The sequence below is a fragment of the Daucus carota genome, chromosome 5, assembly GCF_001625215.2.
Source record: "Daucus carota subsp. sativus chromosome 5, DH1 v3.0, whole genome shotgun sequence".
Classification (NCBI taxonomy): domain Eukaryota; kingdom Viridiplantae; phylum Streptophyta; class Magnoliopsida; order Apiales; family Apiaceae; genus Daucus; species Daucus carota.
Window position 1 is genome coordinate 33,634,162 of NC_030385.2, and position 20,315 is coordinate 33,654,476.

The 20,315-nt window shown below is 35.9% G+C and overlaps 3 protein-coding genes across 5 annotated transcripts; 1 reads left to right on the top strand and 2 right to left on the bottom strand.

Annotated features, from left to right (window-relative positions):
• Positions 1-127: 127 nt before the first annotated feature.
• LOC108222731 (probable glutamyl endopeptidase, chloroplastic) lies at positions 128-12,343 on the bottom strand. 2 transcript variants are annotated; one of them, XM_017396626.2, is made up of 15 exons: positions 12,203-12,343; positions 8,904-9,111; positions 8,080-8,190; positions 7,349-7,394; positions 7,057-7,166; positions 6,463-6,966; positions 4,857-4,985; positions 4,261-4,560; positions 3,729-4,187; positions 3,524-3,589; positions 2,984-3,044; positions 2,756-2,905; positions 1,916-2,053; positions 1,393-1,700; positions 128-472 (listed from the first exon to the last, which is right to left on the bottom strand). In XM_017396626.2, coding segments are annotated over exons 1-15 (2,652 nt in total). In that variant the 5' UTR covers positions 12,264-12,343; the 3' UTR covers positions 128-471. The 2 variants fall into 2 exon arrangements, with proteins under 2 accessions (XP_017252115.1, XP_017252114.1); XM_017396625.2 differs by lacking the exon at positions 12,203-12,343 and adding an exon at positions 9,496-9,869.
• Positions 12,344-13,073: 730 nt separating this feature from the next.
• On the top strand, positions 13,074-14,090 carry LOC108222733 (uncharacterized). The gene is made up of 2 exons (XM_017396631.2): positions 13,074-13,223; positions 13,314-14,090. The coding sequence occupies exons 1-2, from the start codon at positions 13,160-13,162 to the stop codon at positions 13,901-13,903; spliced, it is 654 nt and encodes a 217-aa protein (XP_017252120.1). The 5' UTR covers positions 13,074-13,159; the 3' UTR covers positions 13,904-14,090.
• A 319-nt stretch (positions 14,091-14,409) lies between these two features.
• LOC108222732 (thioredoxin domain-containing protein PLP3B) lies at positions 14,410-18,877 on the bottom strand. 2 transcript variants are annotated; one of them, XM_017396629.2, is made up of 9 exons: positions 18,630-18,877; positions 17,917-17,991; positions 17,782-17,829; positions 17,566-17,708; positions 15,871-15,943; positions 15,684-15,745; positions 14,850-14,947; positions 14,674-14,782; positions 14,410-14,558 (listed from the first exon to the last, which is right to left on the bottom strand). In XM_017396629.2, exons 1-8 carry the CDS (start codon positions 18,711-18,713, stop codon positions 14,682-14,684), a joined length of 684 nt encoding a protein of 227 aa, XP_017252118.1. In that variant the 5' UTR covers positions 18,714-18,877; the 3' UTR covers positions 14,410-14,558; positions 14,674-14,681. The 2 variants fall into 2 exon arrangements, with proteins under 2 accessions (XP_017252118.1, XP_017252119.1); XM_017396630.2 differs by having other exon boundaries at positions 14,410-14,546; positions 18,630-18,846.
• Positions 18,878-20,315: the final 1,438 nt, after the last annotated feature.

Sequence of the window (20,315 nt, forward strand, 5' to 3'; positions counted from 1 at the left end):
AACTATTGGTACTCATTGTTTTAAAGTTCTAATAATTACTTCAGGACTGAAAACAGAGTTCTGGTCTATCAAATGGCACTGCTCAAGATTTTCCTAAAGCCTTCAGTACCTTCTAGTATCCAAACAGTTGCCCAACTAAGATATGACCATCTTTAAATTCATGTATGTGAAAGAAACAATATCCATCATCAGATGTTACAAATCTTGTAAGAGAAAACGTTTTTGTGATGTAAAAGCCTGGCAGATATGGTCAGGCTCTTGTATCAAATGTCTATTTGTATACTTTCTTTCCCTTTAGTTTTATTACCGAACATAGCAAAGAAATGGTCTTGGAGATATTTGCCTTATTTTAGATTTCATGCCTGAGGATGATCATCGGGAAAATTTTGTACGGTCATGATACTCTTTCCTGAACCCATATGACGATGCACTACACTCTACAGATGCAGCTTTGCTCCAAGTCACCGTAAATCTGTGAAATACAGTAAAATGAGATAAGAAAGACATCTATTTTCTAATTCTAAAGTCAATGCATGAGCGGAATAACATGCACTTTCTGTGGTGAAACAGATGCATAATGTCTATTTGAGGATTGGAAACAAATGCATAAATGTCTGTTTGAGGACTGCTAGGCTTTATTCATTTTCTGCTCTTTTTAAAAGTACAAGGGTAATGTTGCAGTGGCGAACAAATAGATTTATGACACATTAACTCAAGCTGCTCATCTATGTAAAGATAATTTTGTCAAAATTTTTGCATATTTCATGATACCTATAAACCTCATACAATAGTCATCAACCATTCTTTAATTTTCTCATTTTAATTTAGGCACTTCTATCTAAAGGTGCTTCTTAACCTCGTTATCTCTGTCCTCTGATCTTTCTTCCTTTCATATCCAAAAGTTTCTTCATATTCTTCATTCTGCTGCGTTCTCTTTGCCCAAGATCAAATTTCACCTAAATATTTGATTGTGCAACCTAGCTTCACTTTCATAGTTTCATGGCACCATACAGTGGACCAACAAAAATCCAGCCCCCCCCCCCCCCCCCCCCCCCGTCTCCCCACATCAGATTTTATCACGAGTTCATTACTACAATGCAGTGGCCTAAGGGCTGAGGACCTCAACTGCAATATGGCCCAGGAGCTTGACATGACGGCATCCTATGGCATGTTTTGCTCAGTAGTTCATTACCAAGTACTCTGAACATATGAGAGGATGCTATTAAACTGCTATATGGCTTAGGAGCTTGACACAATACTACAATAGCATCCTTTAGTGGTTCATTACCAAGTAATTTAACATATGAGAGAATGCCATTTTATTAATGTTTACTACTTTACTTTTAGTCCAATGCAAGTAGACAACAGATATAACTGGACGATTGATGTTACCATAGTGATGATCTTCTGATCAACTGAAATGTATCAAATTCAAGAAGTTCAAGCTCCTGCACTCCTCCACCAGCAGCAACTGCTTTGTTCTCCGAATCTGTGGATTCTTTGCCTGCATCTTTACTTAAATCAGAATCTACATTTGCATCAGAAGTGTTTAAAACACAATATTTCTGAAGCCATCTATCAGACTCCCAGAGGACATGCATAATGCTCTCTCGTGCTGCATAACCATGGCTTTCAAAAGGTAGAATCACCAAGCGGCAGAGTGCCCCATGACCTTTTAGAGCAGTGAAGAAACGATCTGACTGCATAGTGACATGAAAATAGCAAATTAGAGCATTCCCCCGAAACCTAGGCCACTTAAATATGTGAAGGCAGTTGCAAACTGAAGACAAACTGTAGCACATGCTGACACTAGGATCATAGTTGTGACCAGGTACTGGCAAAGTAATACAAATTAAGTCCTAAAATTATACAAAGTAATACAATTGAAGACCTAAACAAGAGTTCACTGTATTACCTGCATAGTTAGAGTTCCTGAATTATTGTCTTCTTCTCCATGGATAAGTAGGATAGGCTTCTTTATCTTGTTAGCCGACATGAATGGGCTCATTTCGACATAAACTGAAGTGGCTTCCCAAAGTGTCCTATCCTCATTCTACATGAACAACAACAGTCAATTACAGGAAAATGGAACCAGACTAAGGCAAACAGTAATAGAAAGTCGAATATACTATCATGGGATTAGTATCCTGCCACAAGCAGTTCATTACTCTTCTCCCTGCCAAATATCGATATGCATTTTTATAATTTTCTTTAAAAGATGCACGTGCACAACTTAATACCCCAAAGGGGTCAAATTGTGCTTATATTTTACGGCTTTACACCCAAAATATAATGCTAAGGTTTTGTTGATTAATGAACATCATGATAGACCTTCGAATATTTAATGTATGAAATGAAAGAACTAATTGATAATAAGACAGGAATATCTAATGCACTGACTGACTACCAAATCATATCCGCTGCAATGTAGGAATAATATTAACGTCCTTCTCTAAATTTTGGTTAGAATATAGTCTTGCTAATATGCACAGTGTCACAAAAACTACTGAAATGGTCAAAGAATGAGTTGCCCTAAAAGGGAGGATGGTAATTCATATTTAGTTTTAATTGTAATATGTATAGCTGTCAAATTTTAAATAGATCATAATATCATTGTTGTGGTAGGAGTACGATTCTTATAACTTTAGATCTGTGGCCACTGCTTGATTTATATCTGACAGAGCAATATAAAATTGAAAGGAATGACAACAATAAGCCTTTGATGTCTATATTTCCCTCCTGACTACAAATATACCTGAAACCCAAAAGGAGTAAGTGTTCTGTTATAGGCTCCAGAGCGAGCAATTCCACAACAGAAAAGATGAGGGGCATGTGCCAGGAGGTTTGCAGTCATAAATGCACCATAGGAATGACCTCCAACAGCAATTTTGTTTGGATGAGCCACCTACCCAAAGTGTGGCACTAAATTAGTACGTCTTTCTGATGAAATAGAGAAATTACTTTTGAAGAACTGAGAGCTCACCCCACGGCGTATAACTTCTTCCACCGCAGCCTCAGCACTTGCAACTAGCTGCTCCACGTACCTGGTGCACACATAATTTTGATATAAAAAAATAAGAAAAATCCCAAGGCTCAAGAGGAAGCTAAATCATGAAAAATAACCCCCCCTCCCACACAAATGGATAATATATTGGTATTTCCCCCCTTCAAAAACAAAGTGAGGTGAATAGATGATACACTTTCACTAATCAGCCACCTGTGTTTCAATAGTTTATAAAAAGGGCACTGATCACGCTGTCACTGTTAACCTGTTCTTATTTACTGCATAGTATCATTAGTTATTATGCGTCCATCAAGTTAATACTTTAAATGATCACATACAAATCCATGTCAAAGGATTTTATTTAAGAGGAAATCCCAAAAAAACAAAGATGGCTGTAACAAAACAAATAAAGAATGAAGATCAAATATATGGAGCTCATTTTTGCCTTGCAAAAAGTAAACATGAATTTATATATAACTGGAACATGTGAATGTAAAGAGAGAATGTTTTTTTACATACTTATCGTTTGCCTCTTCTTTACCCTCGCCAATGATAGGGATTGTTGGTCCAGACAAAATGGCAAACCTGTAAGACTTAGATCAATCAATATTTGTCCAAAACATATATTGCACGTGAGGATAGAATACAAGATAAAGGGCATTCACAAAGATGACTTATTTAAAGACATAGATATATTGGGAGATGGTAAAAGTAAGTTGCATACCCTCTTGCAAGCCAAAGCAGGGCCGATGTTGAACCTATGCCAGAAAACTCATTAGGAGAACCACGAACTTGGCTTGCAGCCTCTTTGCTTTTAAATTCGCCAGGGTATGACCATACAAGACATGGAAGAGGTCCATCTCTTGCAGGATCATATCCGGGTGGAAGGTACAAGGTCGCAGTAAGTTGCACTCCATCCTTCCTCTGGTACCTAATCATCTCTTTCTGCAGCGATGCTAACTGAGGGTATGGATGGGGGAAATTTGTAATTTGAATCGGCTTCTTTTCTGGCCATCTCTGTAAGTAATATTGGGTGTTTTCTGTTTTAGATTCTTTAGAAGTCAGTATCTTTAACTTGTTTAAGTTAATATCCCCTTCATCTTGATCAGACATTAATGCAACAACAGTCTCATAATATTTTTCTTTTGTGCTCTCCCATATTCGTTGTTTGCTTCCTGTATTTCTGTAATTGAATGTGTAAGATTACTGTTCCATTTTTAGAATTGTTAACAATGTAATAATAATCACATACTTACATGTTGAACAAGTCCAGGAACGGGATGTTTCCTTCTGGTGTCGCACCATTTCCATTAAGCAAAACGTATGTGCCATCATCACCTTCCTTCTTTAGTTTTGCAATCACATAAGTCCCAACGCGTGTTCTCCGGAACATAGGAGATCCTGGATCAGAATACACATCCTCTGAAGACCTATCGAACAGTATGCGTGGACTCGTATCATCATTTCCAGGAGACAGAACCCAAGTTCTTATTTGCCGAGTTTTGTACCATGATTCATAAACTAGAGCGAGTGAATCATCACACCAAGAGATCCCTCTGAAAGGTTTACAGGTCTCACACATTATACTGATTATTGCTTTAACAAGTAAAAAACTAGCAAGATACTGTTACATTGCTATAGAATCCTGGCAGAAATGTGAATTACACATTATACTAACTCAATTTTGTTTTGACACTTATTTCCGCTGTCGAGAGCAAACACAATAGTGTGTGCACACGAACTCACACATACACCCACACAAACACACATACACCCACACACACACACACACACACACATAGTTGAGAGAGAGAGAGAGAGAGAGAGAGAGAGAGAGTTCTTCAATGCATACCCATAGCGAAGATCAAGTTTGTGCATAATCGATGGCTTTTCACCTTGAAGGGGCTCAGCAGGTTCTGAATAGATTATATCACGAGGAGACACTTCCACTTTAGCATCGCCGCCATCTTGTGTTTCCACCCTATCAATGATTTACAACACATAAACGACTACAAGTGCAGGCAAAGAAGGCATGTAAATAAGGGTGTTACATACAAGCTTATTACGGCGCCGAGTCGAGCCTCGGCGCCCGGATACCTTGGAATCGACTAGTCGACGAGTCGCCCGACTAGTCGTAAAAAGTCGACAAGTCATTCATATACATATTTTTACTAGATTTAATATATAAAATATAGTTGAACACACATCAGTTCATAGTTTGAATCAAAAGTAAAAGATAATAAGCAACAGGGAGATGTATACAACGTAGCAGATTGTTAGTTCACATATAAATTGAAGCCAGAAAGTGGTGATAGGAAAGAAATACTAATGTGAAGTTGAAATGATACAAAGATCAGGGAGACACTGATATGTTGAAAATAAGTCGCCAGACTAAATAAGTCGTTGCTTGACTTTTTCTATAAAACGACTTGTCGACTAGTCGTTGACTAGTCGACGACTAGTCGTCGACTAGATAACAATGGTTACATATTTAAGTAAACAACCACCACATAAAGATTGAGGTGAATTTCAGTTGCTTGCATAGTATAAGTGATAGGAAGAGTCATTCCTACTTCGGGAAACTCAAGACAACCTGAACTCCAAGTCAAACTTAGTAGTTTAATTATATACCGGCCTTAAATACTTCTTTCTAGCTAAGAGTTCTGGTGAGAATTTAGACTCATCTGGGGAGGTCAAAGTTTTGTATTAGCACAATTAAAAGTTTAGGTGATTTGACTAGGCCTATGTTTCTTTCTCCATCTACTGATTGCAAGACAAGCTGGGGTGGGGTGTTTGTGGGAGTTGCACACATAATGGCGAGTCATCAGCAAGTTATGATACAAAAATGTGCAAAAGCACCCCCTCTTATTACTTTGCTTCCTTGCTAATTTCTATCTTGGCCTACTTACCTTAACTACTTGAATATAACATCATAACGTTGTATAAAGAGCTCATAATACTATCTATAGATGATGCATAAAAATTCATGCCTGAACTCAAATTTAACACGGATGTTATTGAGACACATTCATAGTCAAAAAGATGAATCTTACTTCTGAGGCAGAACAGTCCAACTCATAATAATGACTGCACTGTTTGGGTAAACTTATTATCTGAAAATAAGGTTTCATTCTTGGGAAAAAGTACACATTCACGTCTTATCTTTTTTCAGAAATATATATTAAGCAGGTGTTTAATGTTCGTTATTTAGTAAATATAAGTACTTAAAATAAGGACTTATTTCTGAAAAATAATGAAGTATATTCTCATTTAATAAAATATACACACAAACACATATATGTATGTATGTATGTAGCTTTTACAATTTTGTACATTGTAAATGGACAAGATACAGGATATAGAGTGGTCATGACATCTACTGTTCTTCAAAACCCAAAAATGAAGTAGCAAATATAATAACCATTAAAAAGGAAAACATAGAGGCATAGATGTCCTACCAATAGAGTGTTGAAGGCTTATCTGCTCTCCAATTAAGTGAGCGCATTCCTTTGCGGACACTACTGGTTGTAATAGGAATGTCCTCGGCAAGAGGAAGATCACAAATTTCTCTAACAAATTTACCGTCAGCTGTCCACAAATCAACCTTCTTAGGAAATCTTCCGCATGGAACAATGTAAGAATAAGGTCTGTGAAATGATGAAATTAAAATGTATTTCCTGTCTGGAGAGGGATCTAATGATGTATATAGAGCTGGTGAACCAACTTCCTTCACTGCACCATCTAGGGAAGCCAAAACAAGTTGTGACGTAGCATAATAATCAAACAAATCTTCATCATACTCATCTTTGAGCAGATCTTGGTAGGTTCTAACTTGAACAACACTTCTCTGCTCATTAGCTTGAATCTTAGGGCCGAAAGGTACCAAAGGTTTCTTTGGTGGATTGCCACGTGATAAAGGGATGGTGCAAACCAAGAGAGTAGAATCATCCACCCATACAAAACTAAAATCAAGAAAAAAGACATTGTAAGTGTCAACATTGCAAGGTAGAAAAGCACTATGATTATATACAACACCAGATACTATAGCATACTTGTCGAAAACTGCATTTAGACATATATCTGGAGACTGAAACAAAGGTCTAGCTTTTCCTGTTTCCACATCAGCAAACCAAACTCTGAGCTTACTGCCAACATCATCATCCTGTTGCATAAAATGCTTGTGAGAAAAGACAACTGAAGTAGGATTTTTATAAAGTGATAAGCTGTCTAAATTCATTAGCATTTTTAAAAATAACTAGAAAGCAAAAATGTCAAGGTGAAATGTCAAAGAAGAAATGATGATCTCAAACCAGCAATTTAATTTCAGTAAGTCGTCGACTTTACCTCACCAGTTCGAATGCAGAATGATAAGTAACGGGCATCTGGCGACCTGGTTGACATAAGAGTAATAAAATTAGAGTACGGAAAATCTTTCACCATTACATCATAATAATAATTCCAGAAAAAGTCTTATAGTCCACTAAGACATCGGTGGATAAACATGAGACAGGTTTTCGACGGAAATTTTAGAAGAAAGTTAATAATACACACACACACAAACACACACACACACACACACACACACACACACACATATATCCATGAATATAAGGAAATTTTTAAACAATCAGTAACCAGAGAATTCTCCCATCTCTTACTTTCCTCTGGGGCACACCCTAGACGTGCACCAAGTCATCAGCATCCCCAAGCAATGCATTAAAAAAGGATGCTTATATATTTAATATTCTTTCCCGCAGTGTTATTTAATGGAATTAAGTTAATAAACTTACAAGCTGGTGATGTGGGTGTGCGTGTGGGGGGGTGCAAGACAATAAAAAATATTTGTATTAGATTAAAAAAATCCTTGGAAAATTGAGATCTTTTTAAAAACTAAGCCGAATAGAAACTGCAACAGACATGGGTTCTAGGCCTAAATACTTGGGATTGCTCATACAGGAGGTCAAGGAGCGACTTTTTATAATTACATAGAAACAAGGATAACTACTTCAGTGAAATAAAAGGTCTTCAAAGCCAAAAGAGCCCATCTGGATGGAGATAGGATAAGTAAAGTTTACCAGGTAACAAAGTTTATTTTAGAACCATCTGGAAAGCCATGAATCTCCTTCTCTGGTCCTAGTGTATCATCAGCAAGCAAGTCATGGATCCCAATCCCAGTGTAAAATGACCTGTAAAGAATACATATATATAGCATTTATCTTTGTGGCATACTTGACTTCGAATACTTGCAGAGTTACAGGTAAGAGTTCAAGTAAAAATTGATGGTATAATAACTCGCTCTTGACATAAAACTTGAAATTTTGTGTATCATAATTATTATCAGCTAAAAGTAATCTCTTCTTGGCTAATGGCCAAAAATAAAATATTTTAACTCTCAGACAAGTAACAATTTAAATTGTTTGGACAAAAATTAACATATGGGAAACGCATTTTTAGAATGCGTATCCCGTTTCTATAAGATACGAATTTCGTACTCGGGCATTTTTAATGATTTTCAATAAAGCAGATACGCATTTAAGAAGTATCTCTTCAAACTGCAAAAGATGCACATTCTTCAAATGTGCATCTCATATATGCATCAGAGCATTTATATCAAAAAAGTTGGCCGAAGATTCAGCAATCTTTATATCTGTCCATCTTCTCCAAAAACAAGGTATTTATGTCATTACCACACTCTTTTTTGGTACAAAATCTATTTTAAAGTGAAAATGCTTTTGTAGAATGGGAAAAGGTGCTACATATTAAATATGTAGATCCTTTTACACAGATAGCAAATGTGCAGACCATAGAAGACATCGTTGATTAGATAATATACAAACAAACCATATTGTGACACGAACTATTAGCTAATGCAAAAAAAATAAACTCCATAGGAACTCACATCCTACTCCGCGAATTACATTTAGCATCAATTCGTACGCCAGCAAGCTTTTCTTCTGGTCTTGCCAAGTCCGATAGAGGAGGCAAAGACCTCCGCTTGAGAAATAGTATCTTATCACGCTTAGGAGAAAATGATAGTGCAGGAAGAGGTGGTGCATCAACTATATCTCTAATTTCTTGAGGAGGTAGCCGATATCCGCCTTCCAAAGCTAATTAGACACAATTACAAATAAAGAATAAGACTTCCAACACAATATTATTCATCAAAGTGCTCAATACACATGTGTGTGTAAGAAAAACATATAAGTACAGAATAATCATGAGTGAATGTCCATTAAGATATTTTTTCTTATAATTTATTAAGCTTGTTGCTTTCAAATTACTAGCAACCCTTCACCCAAATTACTAAAAAGACCCAAATTTTGCATCAAAAAACTACAATTTTACACAATTTCAAAACCCAAGTGCACAATAAGCTTAAAAATCTCTACTTTACTGCAATTCACCTCCCTAAACAACCAAAACTTCAAAAAGAATCAAACAAATCAGGCAACAAAAACATACACGACATAAATATATACACACAAACGCACCATCATCATCTTCGTATGCCTGAGTTGGGGGTGAAGTAGCAGAACCATTTGGACCCACGTTTTCAGCAGCAAGAGCACAAAAATCAGACTGGGTTGACATCTTCTTGGTGGGTTTTCCAAGAAAATGAGTATCAGTAATGGGTTTTAGAGAATTATTGTGAGAGTGGTGAAAAGAAAGAGATCGAATTGGTAAAGAAATGTGCTTTTTGTAAGCAGAGAGAGAATGATGCAAAGAGAGAGCTGAAGATGGGAGAGATGATAAGAGTGAAAAGCGATGATATACTTTGTGAAGTCGCATGACTGCAGGACTTGAAGAGGTTTGTGTTTTATAATCTCTTAAAGCCACTCCCACTAGTGTACTAGATTCTTATTGTTTGTACTCTCAATATGGTAGATTGTCAAAATTGCTAAATGGGTCATGAGATTTTCTTTCTTCTTAAATATGATTTAAATGGGTCATGATATTTTCTTTCTCTTGAATAGTATAAAAATTAATAATAATATATATTATGATCAAATTAAAATAGTAATATATACAAGTAACAAATCAAAGACTGGTAAATAAAAGAGTGAGAAATGAATATATGATATAAGCACGATTTCATTCTGGATTATCTCCAGGATTCCACAATATTTCATATTAACAACATATATATGAACTTAAATGTTGAATTTCATATATATCTTTTCTTTGTCAGATTTCATATATAAAATTTAATTTATGATCAATTATGTAATTATAATCTTGATAAATATTATTTTTTGAAAAAGTGAGGTAATATAATAGTGTTGTTTGTTTGTTGTTATATTTTTAAAATGTTCTTCGTAATGTACTATAACAATATGAGTTTCAATATTATAATTTACCAGATTTTAGGAAGGTTAGAAAACTAAGCAGACAGTGTTGCAACTTGCAGATCATCCGAGCGATGTTTTGGTACCGTTTGAAAATTCAAGTTGCCAGATAATCAGAATCGCAACTCAACAAAACTAGACCATTCTGCATATTCTACACTAGTTTTCAGCGATTGTTCGACGCAGTGCAAGATCTTTTAGATCATTATATCCCAAATGAAATTGCAGAACACGAAAGTACTCAATAATCATAATCATTAAACACCTAACAATCATTTATTTAGCAAAGTTCAAATCCAAGTTCCACAAGATAATCATAATCATAATCATAATCATAATCATTTCATTCATTCCAAACCACAACTAATCAATCTTCATAAGTACGGCACTCTTCAGTCTCCATGTTATCCTTGCAAAACTCCTCCAACGGATCAGAAGCCTTCTGCCTGTCCTTTGCATGGCTAGCAGCTGCACTCAGTTCCTCCACTTCATCCCACGCCGCTACACATTCGCCGCTAGCTGGATCCCCCGCACACGTTTCCTCAGCCTCCTTGATACTCTCGGCCACTTTTTCCGAGAGGTCCGGAGTCTTAGCCATTGGACGGACCATCATACGTTGGCCCGTCCAATGGCCACCGGACCTCCTCCATGGCTGGTTGAGCCATGGACATTTTATTTTAGGTGAGTCACTGGCCTTGGCCAGGATTTTTGGGGTGGATGAGAGGCTGATACTAGAGATTGTTGAAGACATTGTTGTTTTGAGAAATGGAGGTATGGTGTGAGCAACAGCACGGATAGAACTTATTAAGAGTGGTGATTTATGAGCATTGATTTCTTATCGAATATCTGCCTATCAGGGAATTACACGTCAGTTGAATCTCTTAAAAATATCTTGTTATTTATTAAAGTGGAGTATACGCTTGTGAAAGCCTAGATTTCATTTTCTTTGACATTTGATGAGCTACTGCAACTGTAAATATTGACAGTGCCTAAAACATTACGCAACTATTTGCACTCTGTATTCTTTTTTCTTTTTTTTGAAAATGAGAATAAATCTCAACGAGAATCGGCAATTCACCGTGATAATTTTTTCATTCGAGAAAGCTTATTATCTAACCGTCGGACATGCAAGATGACCGGGGAAATTTAGACAATAAAACTTTAATGTCCGAAAAGAAAACCGGCATTCTTCCAAGAATCTTGAAAATAAAACAAGAGAAACAAAAGAATGTAAGTCGATATATTTAACAAATTACATCAAAATATTCCCACAATCATGATAACTCATGATTGAGACAATTAAGCTCTTAATTAAAGCATAATAATAAAATATTAATATCCTTAATTAAGACACAATTAACGCCCTCAAATAAGGCCCAATTAACGCCCTCAATAAATAGGCACAATTTACCCCCTCAATAATTGAGGCACAATTTACGCCCTCAATAAAGAGGCATAATTAACGAGGCACAATTACCGCCTTCAATTAAGGCACAATTAGCGCACTTTCCTTTCTGAAACCGGATCCCGTCCTGAAACCGCCGTCACCGCCACCATCCGCCACCACCGCTATGCTATCGATCAAGTTGTCTCGTCGTATGCGAAGCGAACAACGAAACGTATCACATGTAACACGAAAAATCGCCAAAAACACCAAAAACCAAACAAAACACATGGATTAAACAAACAAACAAATACACACAAACAAACAAACAAGATTAAAATCAACACCTTTCGCAATTCCACTCAAAATCATGAGAAAAAGAAAGAATGTTGTAAATAATTGTAATAGAAGGGCATACCATATCATATTGTTCACGTAAGAAATATCAAAAATCAAGAAGAGACATACCCATGAACTGATTAGAAGAAGCATGAGCACATTTTGCAGATTTTCCCATGCATATTCCCATTTTCTCTTCACCACCAAACTCTCAGAAGCAAGCCAATTTATGTCAACAAAAAACAAGTCAGAAAAACCCTAGCCACGCGAAACTGAAGAGCTTGTGAATGAAGTGCAGATGTGTTGTCTGGCTGAGGCTTTCTGTTGCAGATCAAGTTGTTCAATACTAATAATTGAGAGAGGGGAGAGAGGGGAGAGAGAGAGAGAGAGAGAGAGAGAGAGAGAGAGAGAGAGAGAGAGAGAGAGAGAGAGAGAGAGAGAGAGAGATTTATAGACGAGAGAGGTGATCAGGGAGGAGATGCATAAGCAGGAGATGGTAATGAGGGGGGAGAGATTTAACTGCGGATGGAGATCAGAGAATTGTTAGACGACTCTGCACTCTGTATTCTGAAATAACAAAATTTGACATCTAAATTACGCCTATCATTCATTCACGAAATTCTGTAAATATATTAAACTGGAGTATGTGGGATCAGATATCCTAAATTATTTCGAGTTTTGGGGATGAGATATTCTAAATGATAAGTCGTCATATAGTGAGCGGGTTCAGTGAACCACCGAATTAGTAATTATAATTTATATATAATATTTTTATTATTTTAAATATAACTAAATTAATTAAATTTTTATTTGCAAAATTCGTAAATGAACCCACAAAATTGGAAATTTCTTGATATAAAAAAAATAAATCTTGCAGACTTGAATTTCTAGCTACGCTCATTCTTGTGTTTCATGCATGCTACCTGGAATTTGATGCTTGCTTTGCCTCTCAATTTCGGTTAGCCCTTTATTCCACCTCCTTTGGTTCCTTCCTCACATTCTCTACTTTCTCAGTATATATTACACACCACAGGTTCAGCAACTTGATTCTGTCATAAAAAATCAGGTTGGTAAAAACAACCAAAGATGAAAGTGGAAACGAGGCAGCATCTGCTACTCATCCTTGGAGTCATTCTTCTCAGTTTCACAGGCAAGTTCCATATCCAACACTGACTGTCAATTCACTTCCCTGTTTTCGATAACATAACCGATTTGATCTTTTGTTTTGTTGATTTCGCAGCTGAAAAATGTCGCCAACTAGTAGGAGGGGAGGCTTCTTCGAAGAGCTGGACAGAAAGGTTCACATTCTGGAATCGCTTCGACATGAGCTACGGAACCATTGCATGGATAACCAAGGAGCTATTGAAGGCATACCTCTTCTACATCAGAGCTGTTCATGTACAGAGAATACGAACAGAAGCAACCAAAGCAGCCATTACAGAATATATAGAACAAGACCAGAATCTGGACATAATGGCCGCCAAAGAAAAAGGCAAAGCGGCTGCAAAACAAGCGTACAGGCAACTGAAACATGTCACTGCACCAGCTCTTTCATCACTATGGGATGTTTTTGAAACACTTTACGTGGGTGGAAGCTTCGCGGAGGGGGTTACTAGGGGAATCGGAACGTTTCTTGGTGCTTATGCTGGAGGAATCTATGGAGAAGGGAAACTAAATTGGATTGGATTTCTTGTGGGAAGTCAGTTGGGGAGTTTGGCTGGGAGTAGAATTGGATTGATGATATATGATATTGGGAAAGGAATACAATTCTGCATTCTCCTTATTTTTGGACAAAGGAACTACTATCCATCTACATACAAGGAACTATGAGGCTGGTTACATAATACATCACACTCTTTCGGCGGTTGGAAAATGCTATGCAGTGCTCAATGAAGAAAATAGTTTGTAAATATTTCTTAATCTCGTTAATATGCAATTTCTACGGAAGTGTATAAATGCTGAAAATAAAGCAATTGTTAATAAAGTACGAGAAAAATGTCCCTAAATTCATATTTAAGTGACTTATCTAAGTATGTAATAATCTAAGTACAAGGGTTTTCTAACATGAGTGTTGAGGAATGAGGATATATTCGTAACAAGTTCGAGTCTCTGACATACAATAAACATGCATATGATAAAGAGTGAGCGATAGTAATTTATTTTATTTTCACCTATGTCAGTGATAATCAATTGTTACTAGTAATTAATTATTCTGAACCAACACCTTTTAACTAAAAGATTTGATCAGATTATAAAATTAGTTTGTTTTATGGATGAGGGAGGGAGTATACAGATTTAATAGTTCAAAAAGCACACTATCTAATTTCCAGTCAGAGTAAAAAATGTCAAGAATTGCAGCTACTTGTTGCCCATTCAGAAAGATACATAGTACATACTGGCTTGATGCAGAACCCAAGTAATAGGTCTAGTGAAGCGGTTGCTCCTTTCATCCTTACATTGGTTGCCATGGGATCTGTGGGAATGGCTGGAATCATATCACCAAATATATAACAAGCACTAATAAATTGGTTTGATAAACATGAACTTTTTAGAAATAGTTCCTAACAACTCATCACCCAAGAGAACTGATGTATCTTCACCTCTTAATTCATTCAGAATCAGAATCAGAATATGCAGAGGATCTCACTGTCCTACGTCTGCTTTCATCATAAACATTGTTTTCATCTTCTTTCTTCTCATTAATTATACCTGTGAAACGATGGTTTAGAATGTGCAGTAAAACTCCAGAGAATTTTCACTTCAAACATATGAATACCTTTCTTTATTAGTAGTGCCTCGAGAGTCCTAGTGGAGAAATCATCTTTTGCTCCCAAGTCTTGGAACCCAACCAGCCTATCACCTGCAATGCCTTGTCTGGACAAACAAGATTGATGAATGTTCAGCGAATGTTCAGCGAAGACTTTTCTCGTAAAAAGATTAAGGATCCAATCTCATATCAGCATAGATATTTTAGACTTCCAAATTTCCAATTTTAGACCCCAAAATAGATTTACGGACCCTTTGCATCCTAGCACAACTATACAGGGTAAACTACCCCAAGCACATTCAAGATTAGCCTATACAAACTATTTACCAAATTCAAAATCCAAGAAAAATAACAAAGCCCGCAGTAGGAAGATTATGAAACTGTTATATGACCATTCTAATGGAATAAATAGCACAGACATGGTTTATAATTAAAGGAAATTAAAGCAAATACAAGGAACTCTTGAACACTCCAAAAATGACATTTGATGATAACCAGGCATGTTCTGTTTAAGGAAAGATATTTTTTTCCTTAACATAATACGTTTGTAAAAGCATCACTAGTCAATTTCAATGTCATAAATCCCAAACGTTTGGCCAAGCCCGCCTAGTCAGAAAATAAAGTAAGTGAAGACATCAAAAGACACAAACTAACATTCATAGCAGGTAATGATGCAGCCAATCTGGCAAGGAAAAAAAACTATGCCACGGCAATTTTAATCACTGAAATCTGGCAAGGAAAAAAATGGCAATCTGGCAAGGAAAGGAATTACTGAAATTTTTTAAGAAGCTGAAAAACAATTGCCAATATGAGTACTTAATAAGAAATAGAAATTCATCTGACCTGAAGAGTATGACACACGGCAAAGTCTTAATTCCTAGTTTCCCAACAAAGAAAGGGGCATTCTGCACATCATTTCCGGTTAGAAAGAAGATTTCAAACATATATTTTAATACTAACTGGACATAAACAATATGACCACAAGAGCTACTCCATACACATAAATGCTACCAGGCAAGAAAATGCTAACCTCGGCATCCAGTCTGATAAACTTGGTTTCCAAATGCCTAGCTGCAAGAGTCTTTAAGTGCTTATCCATTATCCTTGAAATTCAAACAAATGACAGATTCACATATCACATAGTAATAACCTTTCATATCTAATTTAGAACAAAAAGTTAAATCTGATATTTTCACAAAAGATAACAAGAGATGCCGAAACTTCAGTGGACCAAGCAAAAACTTTAAATCCGAGCTACTCATCATGCATAAGAGTAGTTATATAAATAACCCTCATGCAAGACAGATAATATTCTTACTTGCCAAACATATGCATGTCCAGATATAATACTTGCTGATAAATTTAGCAGAAAAAATAAATAATGAGTGAAATTTATAGTTTACTGACCTAGAAGTGTGGGTGCTCATGTGTGCAGATGATTCCATGGCATACACGTGCTACCGATACATAATTAAGAAACTATCACTACACCAAGACTGGAGAACTGACAATTGCTATATCATAATACGGACTACCCACTATTAAACCTTAATGCAAATATACATAGTCCCTAATATACTGTACACCTTAAGATTTTGACAGATAATACAACCATTTTGAAGAAGATGATCCTACCATGTGAATCATCATAAATATCAGCTGTAAATCGATTCTGATCATGATGTTTTTACAGGATCCTATTCAAATGCTTAGCTCTATTGCTGTTGAACTAAAATATGCATGACTGGCAGCTTTTGGGGACCAGTTTATTTTAGTCCACCCATATCTATTTTGTCACAAATCTGCCTGATCTATTTGATCTTATATTTTTTCAAAGACGTTGAAAATAATGGCATTGAAGGAATAATGGTTAAGAAAGCCTATTTTTTTAAAACGACTCAATATTTTGTTTCTAAATTCAGCTTTTTTACATATAAAATGTTTAGGAGCATATGGGCCAATTAACCTAATAAAATAATGGTAATCTCCCTCACAAACATGATGATGGTACCCTTGCATGTTTCAGATGTACATAGATAACGGCTTTGCCATAAGATTAGGCTAATGTACAATTTATTGGATGCAAATGAATTTTGATTATTGGATGGTGGAAAACCAGCCTGCAAAACGAAATCTTGTGTGAGTTACCTTCTGATTAGCAGGTGGTTAGCGAGTTAAAGGAGCGCAACAAAAATGTTCTCACACTATCTTGTAAATTAAATTCCAGTCATTCACATTATTCTTGTATGAGTAGAGGATTAATTTAAGTGTGAAAAGTGTTGACCAAGACCTACATGGCAGACTATTACTGATCTTATTTAAAATGAATTGAAAGTGGTATGCCATGTAGATTCACAGAGGACAAGCGAGAAAATCTCATCTGGCAGGTGGATTGCTGGCTAATTATTCATCATGGATCGTTTGCAGGAAACTCTGAGTATACGAGTGCTGTTCTTTGCATAATGGACAATGATATACATAATTGAGAATATCTTAGTCCTATAAGCCTAGCTATTTTCTTAAAATATCTTCAAGGATGTAGAAGTAAGGGACATTCTTCATATAGTATGTAAGTAAGAACAACGGAAAGCGTGATAACTGGCATCATTTCTTAATTATCCTCAAGGTACCAATGTCCAAACTAACATACTACATTCTGTAATGTAACTCTAGCATCAAAAGAAAAGAGGTAAAATGAACGAACGGATTTAGAAGTCAAGCTTACTTGCAGCGGTAAAATTCTCGATGGTAGAAGTGACAAATCATTTTTTCACAACCAGTGACTTCTCCTAGAAAGTCACCTTCAGTTATGTCCCTGTACTCCCCATGCCCTTGCTTCTTCAAGGACTGTCGTTTCTCAGCTTCTTTCTGCAAAACAACCACCAATCATTACTCCGTCATAACAACGAGCTTTCAATTCAATCCTAACTCAAGTGCACACCTTGAGAGCTGCAATTCTATCTGCGTGCAGCTTTTCAAGCTCGGGATCCTGTTGACATACACCGAAACAATTAACTAAATACAACACGAAAACAACTTTCGACATAAACTAAGTTAATCAACCAACTCAACTCACATCCATTAACTCATCAAGATCAACCTCCTGATTAGAAGTGGACGAGGCATGAGCTTTCTCTTGTGCCAGAATTTCCTGTTAAATTAAGGAAAAGTAATTGCTCAAACAAGCACAATACAATGTAAACGACAAATTAACGGGGGTGTATTCGATTGGGATTTTAATGGATTGTTTTTAGTTTATAGATTTTAATGGATTGTATGGGATTTTGATTTTGTGCGGATTCTTGATAAAATGTCGCAGAGTTGATGGGATTTAGGTACAATGCTTCAAAATCCCATTGATTTTGATGGCATTTCAAAAAACTTAAAATACACTGAAGAATGCCACAAAATCCATCATTTTATGAAATGAAAAAAAATCCATCAGCATTTGAATACCATCAGATTTTAATGGATTTTAAACAATCTCAATTGAATACCATCGGATTTTAAAGCATAATTTAAAATCCCAATTGAATACCACCAGATTTTGTAGCATAATTTAAAATCCCAATTGAATACCTCAAGATTTAATGGATTTCAAACAATCCCAATCGAATACCCTCGGATTTCATGAATGCAAAAAAATGCTTTAAAATCCCAATCCAATACACCACTCTAAAAGGTTTTTATCGGTTTATCAAACAAACTACAATCCATCTCTACAAATATAACTCCATTAAAATAGCGATGTCATACATAAACGTATTTAAATTGATAGGAAATGAAGACCTTCTGATAATCACGAGCAGCAGCAGCCATGACATTCCCCATATTTAAGTTTTGAAGAGTGGATTTAACTGAATCCGGATCCATCTTGTAGAGATGTGTATGTAAATCACGATTTCAAAGCGGAGGCGGAGAAGCGGAGTGATTTAGAAGAGTGGGCTACCGCAGTGGCGTCAGATTTATATAGATCAGACGACAAATGAGAGCAATAGAGATCGGTTGAAGGTATTTTTAGTCTGGGCCTCTGGGGTAATTGTTAAATAGATTTTTTTTAGTTTAAATACTTCAATTAGGTTGTCGATAAATTTTTGATATAGTTTATTTCAATTCAAAATAAAATTATTTATTATTAATTTTAAAATTTTAATGAATGAAAAAAATAGCTATTTAGATTTTACTCAATAAATACATGCTCTTCTTTTTATTACGTTAATTAAATTTCAATCTTCTTTTTTTTTTGCCAGAAAATTTCAATCTTTTTGATAAAACATGTATTCATCTTTTCTTTCGATAAAATTAAACCTATATTTTTACAAATTTTTATGTCTGAACTTTAACATTTTTTATTAAATTACTGTCATGTTATCTGTGAACAAGTTCACATCAAGTCTTATCAATTCATGTCGTATAATATAATAAAAAAAATTATTTATTTTATCTAATTTGACAAAAAAATTATCAAAACGTCTTTGTAGTTGGATTTTCTCTAATTTGTTTTGATTATAATTTGATTTCTCTCCTTGGTGAGAGTGTGTGATTTTTCTCTTCTTCTTCTGTGAGAGTTGGTTTGGATTCATCGATAAAAGCCTTCGGGAATTGCATTTGTGGTTGATAGCTCAAACGAAGTTTTTGAAAAAGATGGTGAACACAGAGCAAGGATTTATACATGTACCGTCGTCAATTTTAACATCGCTTATTTGTCTCATCTTGGGTATGAAGACAGGCATGTTAATTTTTTCTATGTTTGTTCGACTCGATCATTCTTGTAGATGCCGTATGGTTATTATTTATTGAATTATTTTCTTTTGTTCAAAAAAAAAATAAATTATCAAAGGATTATTAAAATGCCCAAAAACATAAAAGCCCGGTTAATTAGGGCCTGAGACACTTAAATATTAATTAATTTCGTAATTAACTAATGAGGCTCGTAAGCATGCCCACAATTGAGCTACTTGAACTGTCAAAGTCCAAAGTTTGAGCTTCCAGCCACTCAAGGTGAGAATACAGTAACGAGCCCTGTGAAGACCCGAATACACAAATCCTACTCCATGCAGGGAACTAAATGGAAGGATCTAGAACTTCGGAGTTCTAAGAGTATTCTGATTACTTAACGATAAACGTCTAGAGTCCTAGATAAACATCGACTACACAGGTTAAGAGTCTTATTTTATCTTCAGTGAAGAAATTTACTTCTATGAGTTTTTTAGTACATGGAATCATACTTCCAATCAGTTTCTAACGTCGAGACTACTGTATAAAGGGCTCTACCCCTATAAACTAGAATTACGTTTTAGACCTGATTCTTCTTCAAGCAGAGAATACGTAGGCATCTCATGCACCGAGAGCAGTCATAAAATACGAAGCTCACCACTTGATCCATAACATTTGGCGTCGTCCGTGGGAAGAAGACCACAACCATGACATCTAGAATGCGCTCCAAAGTACAATTCCATCAAGCCGAACAACCAT

What these genes read in the sequence shown, in the direction of transcription:
- LOC108222731 (XM_017396625.2), bottom strand. Translation starts at nt 9,793, where the DNA reads ATGCGACTTCACAAAGTATATCATCGCTTTTCACTCTTATCATCTCTC. An exon ending in TGTAATTCGCGGAGTAGGAT is followed by an intron (nt 8,191 to 8,903) that starts GTGAGTTCCTAT and finishes TATTCTTTACAG; the next exon opens with GTCATTTTACACTGGGATTG. An exon ending in CAGGAACTCTAACTATGCAG is followed by an intron (nt 1,701 to 1,915) that starts GTAATACAGTGA and finishes GTCACTATGCAG; the next exon opens with TCAGATCGTTTCTTCACTGC.
- LOC108222733 (XM_017396631.2), top strand. Translation starts at nt 13,160, where the DNA reads ATGAAAGTGGAAACGAGGCAGCATCTGCTACTCATCCTTGGAGTCATT. An exon ending in CATTCTTCTCAGTTTCACAG is followed by an intron (nt 13,224 to 13,313) that starts GCAAGTTCCATA and finishes TTGATTTCGCAG; the next exon opens with CTGAAAAATGTCGCCAACTA.
- LOC108222732 (XM_017396629.2), bottom strand. Translation starts at nt 18,713, where the DNA reads ATGGATCCGGATTCAGTTAAATCCACTCTTCAAAACTTAAATATGGGG. An exon ending in CTGCTCGTGATTATCAGAAG is followed by an intron (nt 17,992 to 18,629) that starts GTCTTCATTTCC and finishes TTAATTTAACAG; the next exon opens with GAAATTCTGGCACAAGAGAA. An exon ending in TTATCAGACTGGATGCCGAG is followed by an intron (nt 15,746 to 15,870) that starts GTTAGCATTTTC and finishes AATGATGTGCAG; the next exon opens with AATGCCCCTTTCTTTGTTGG.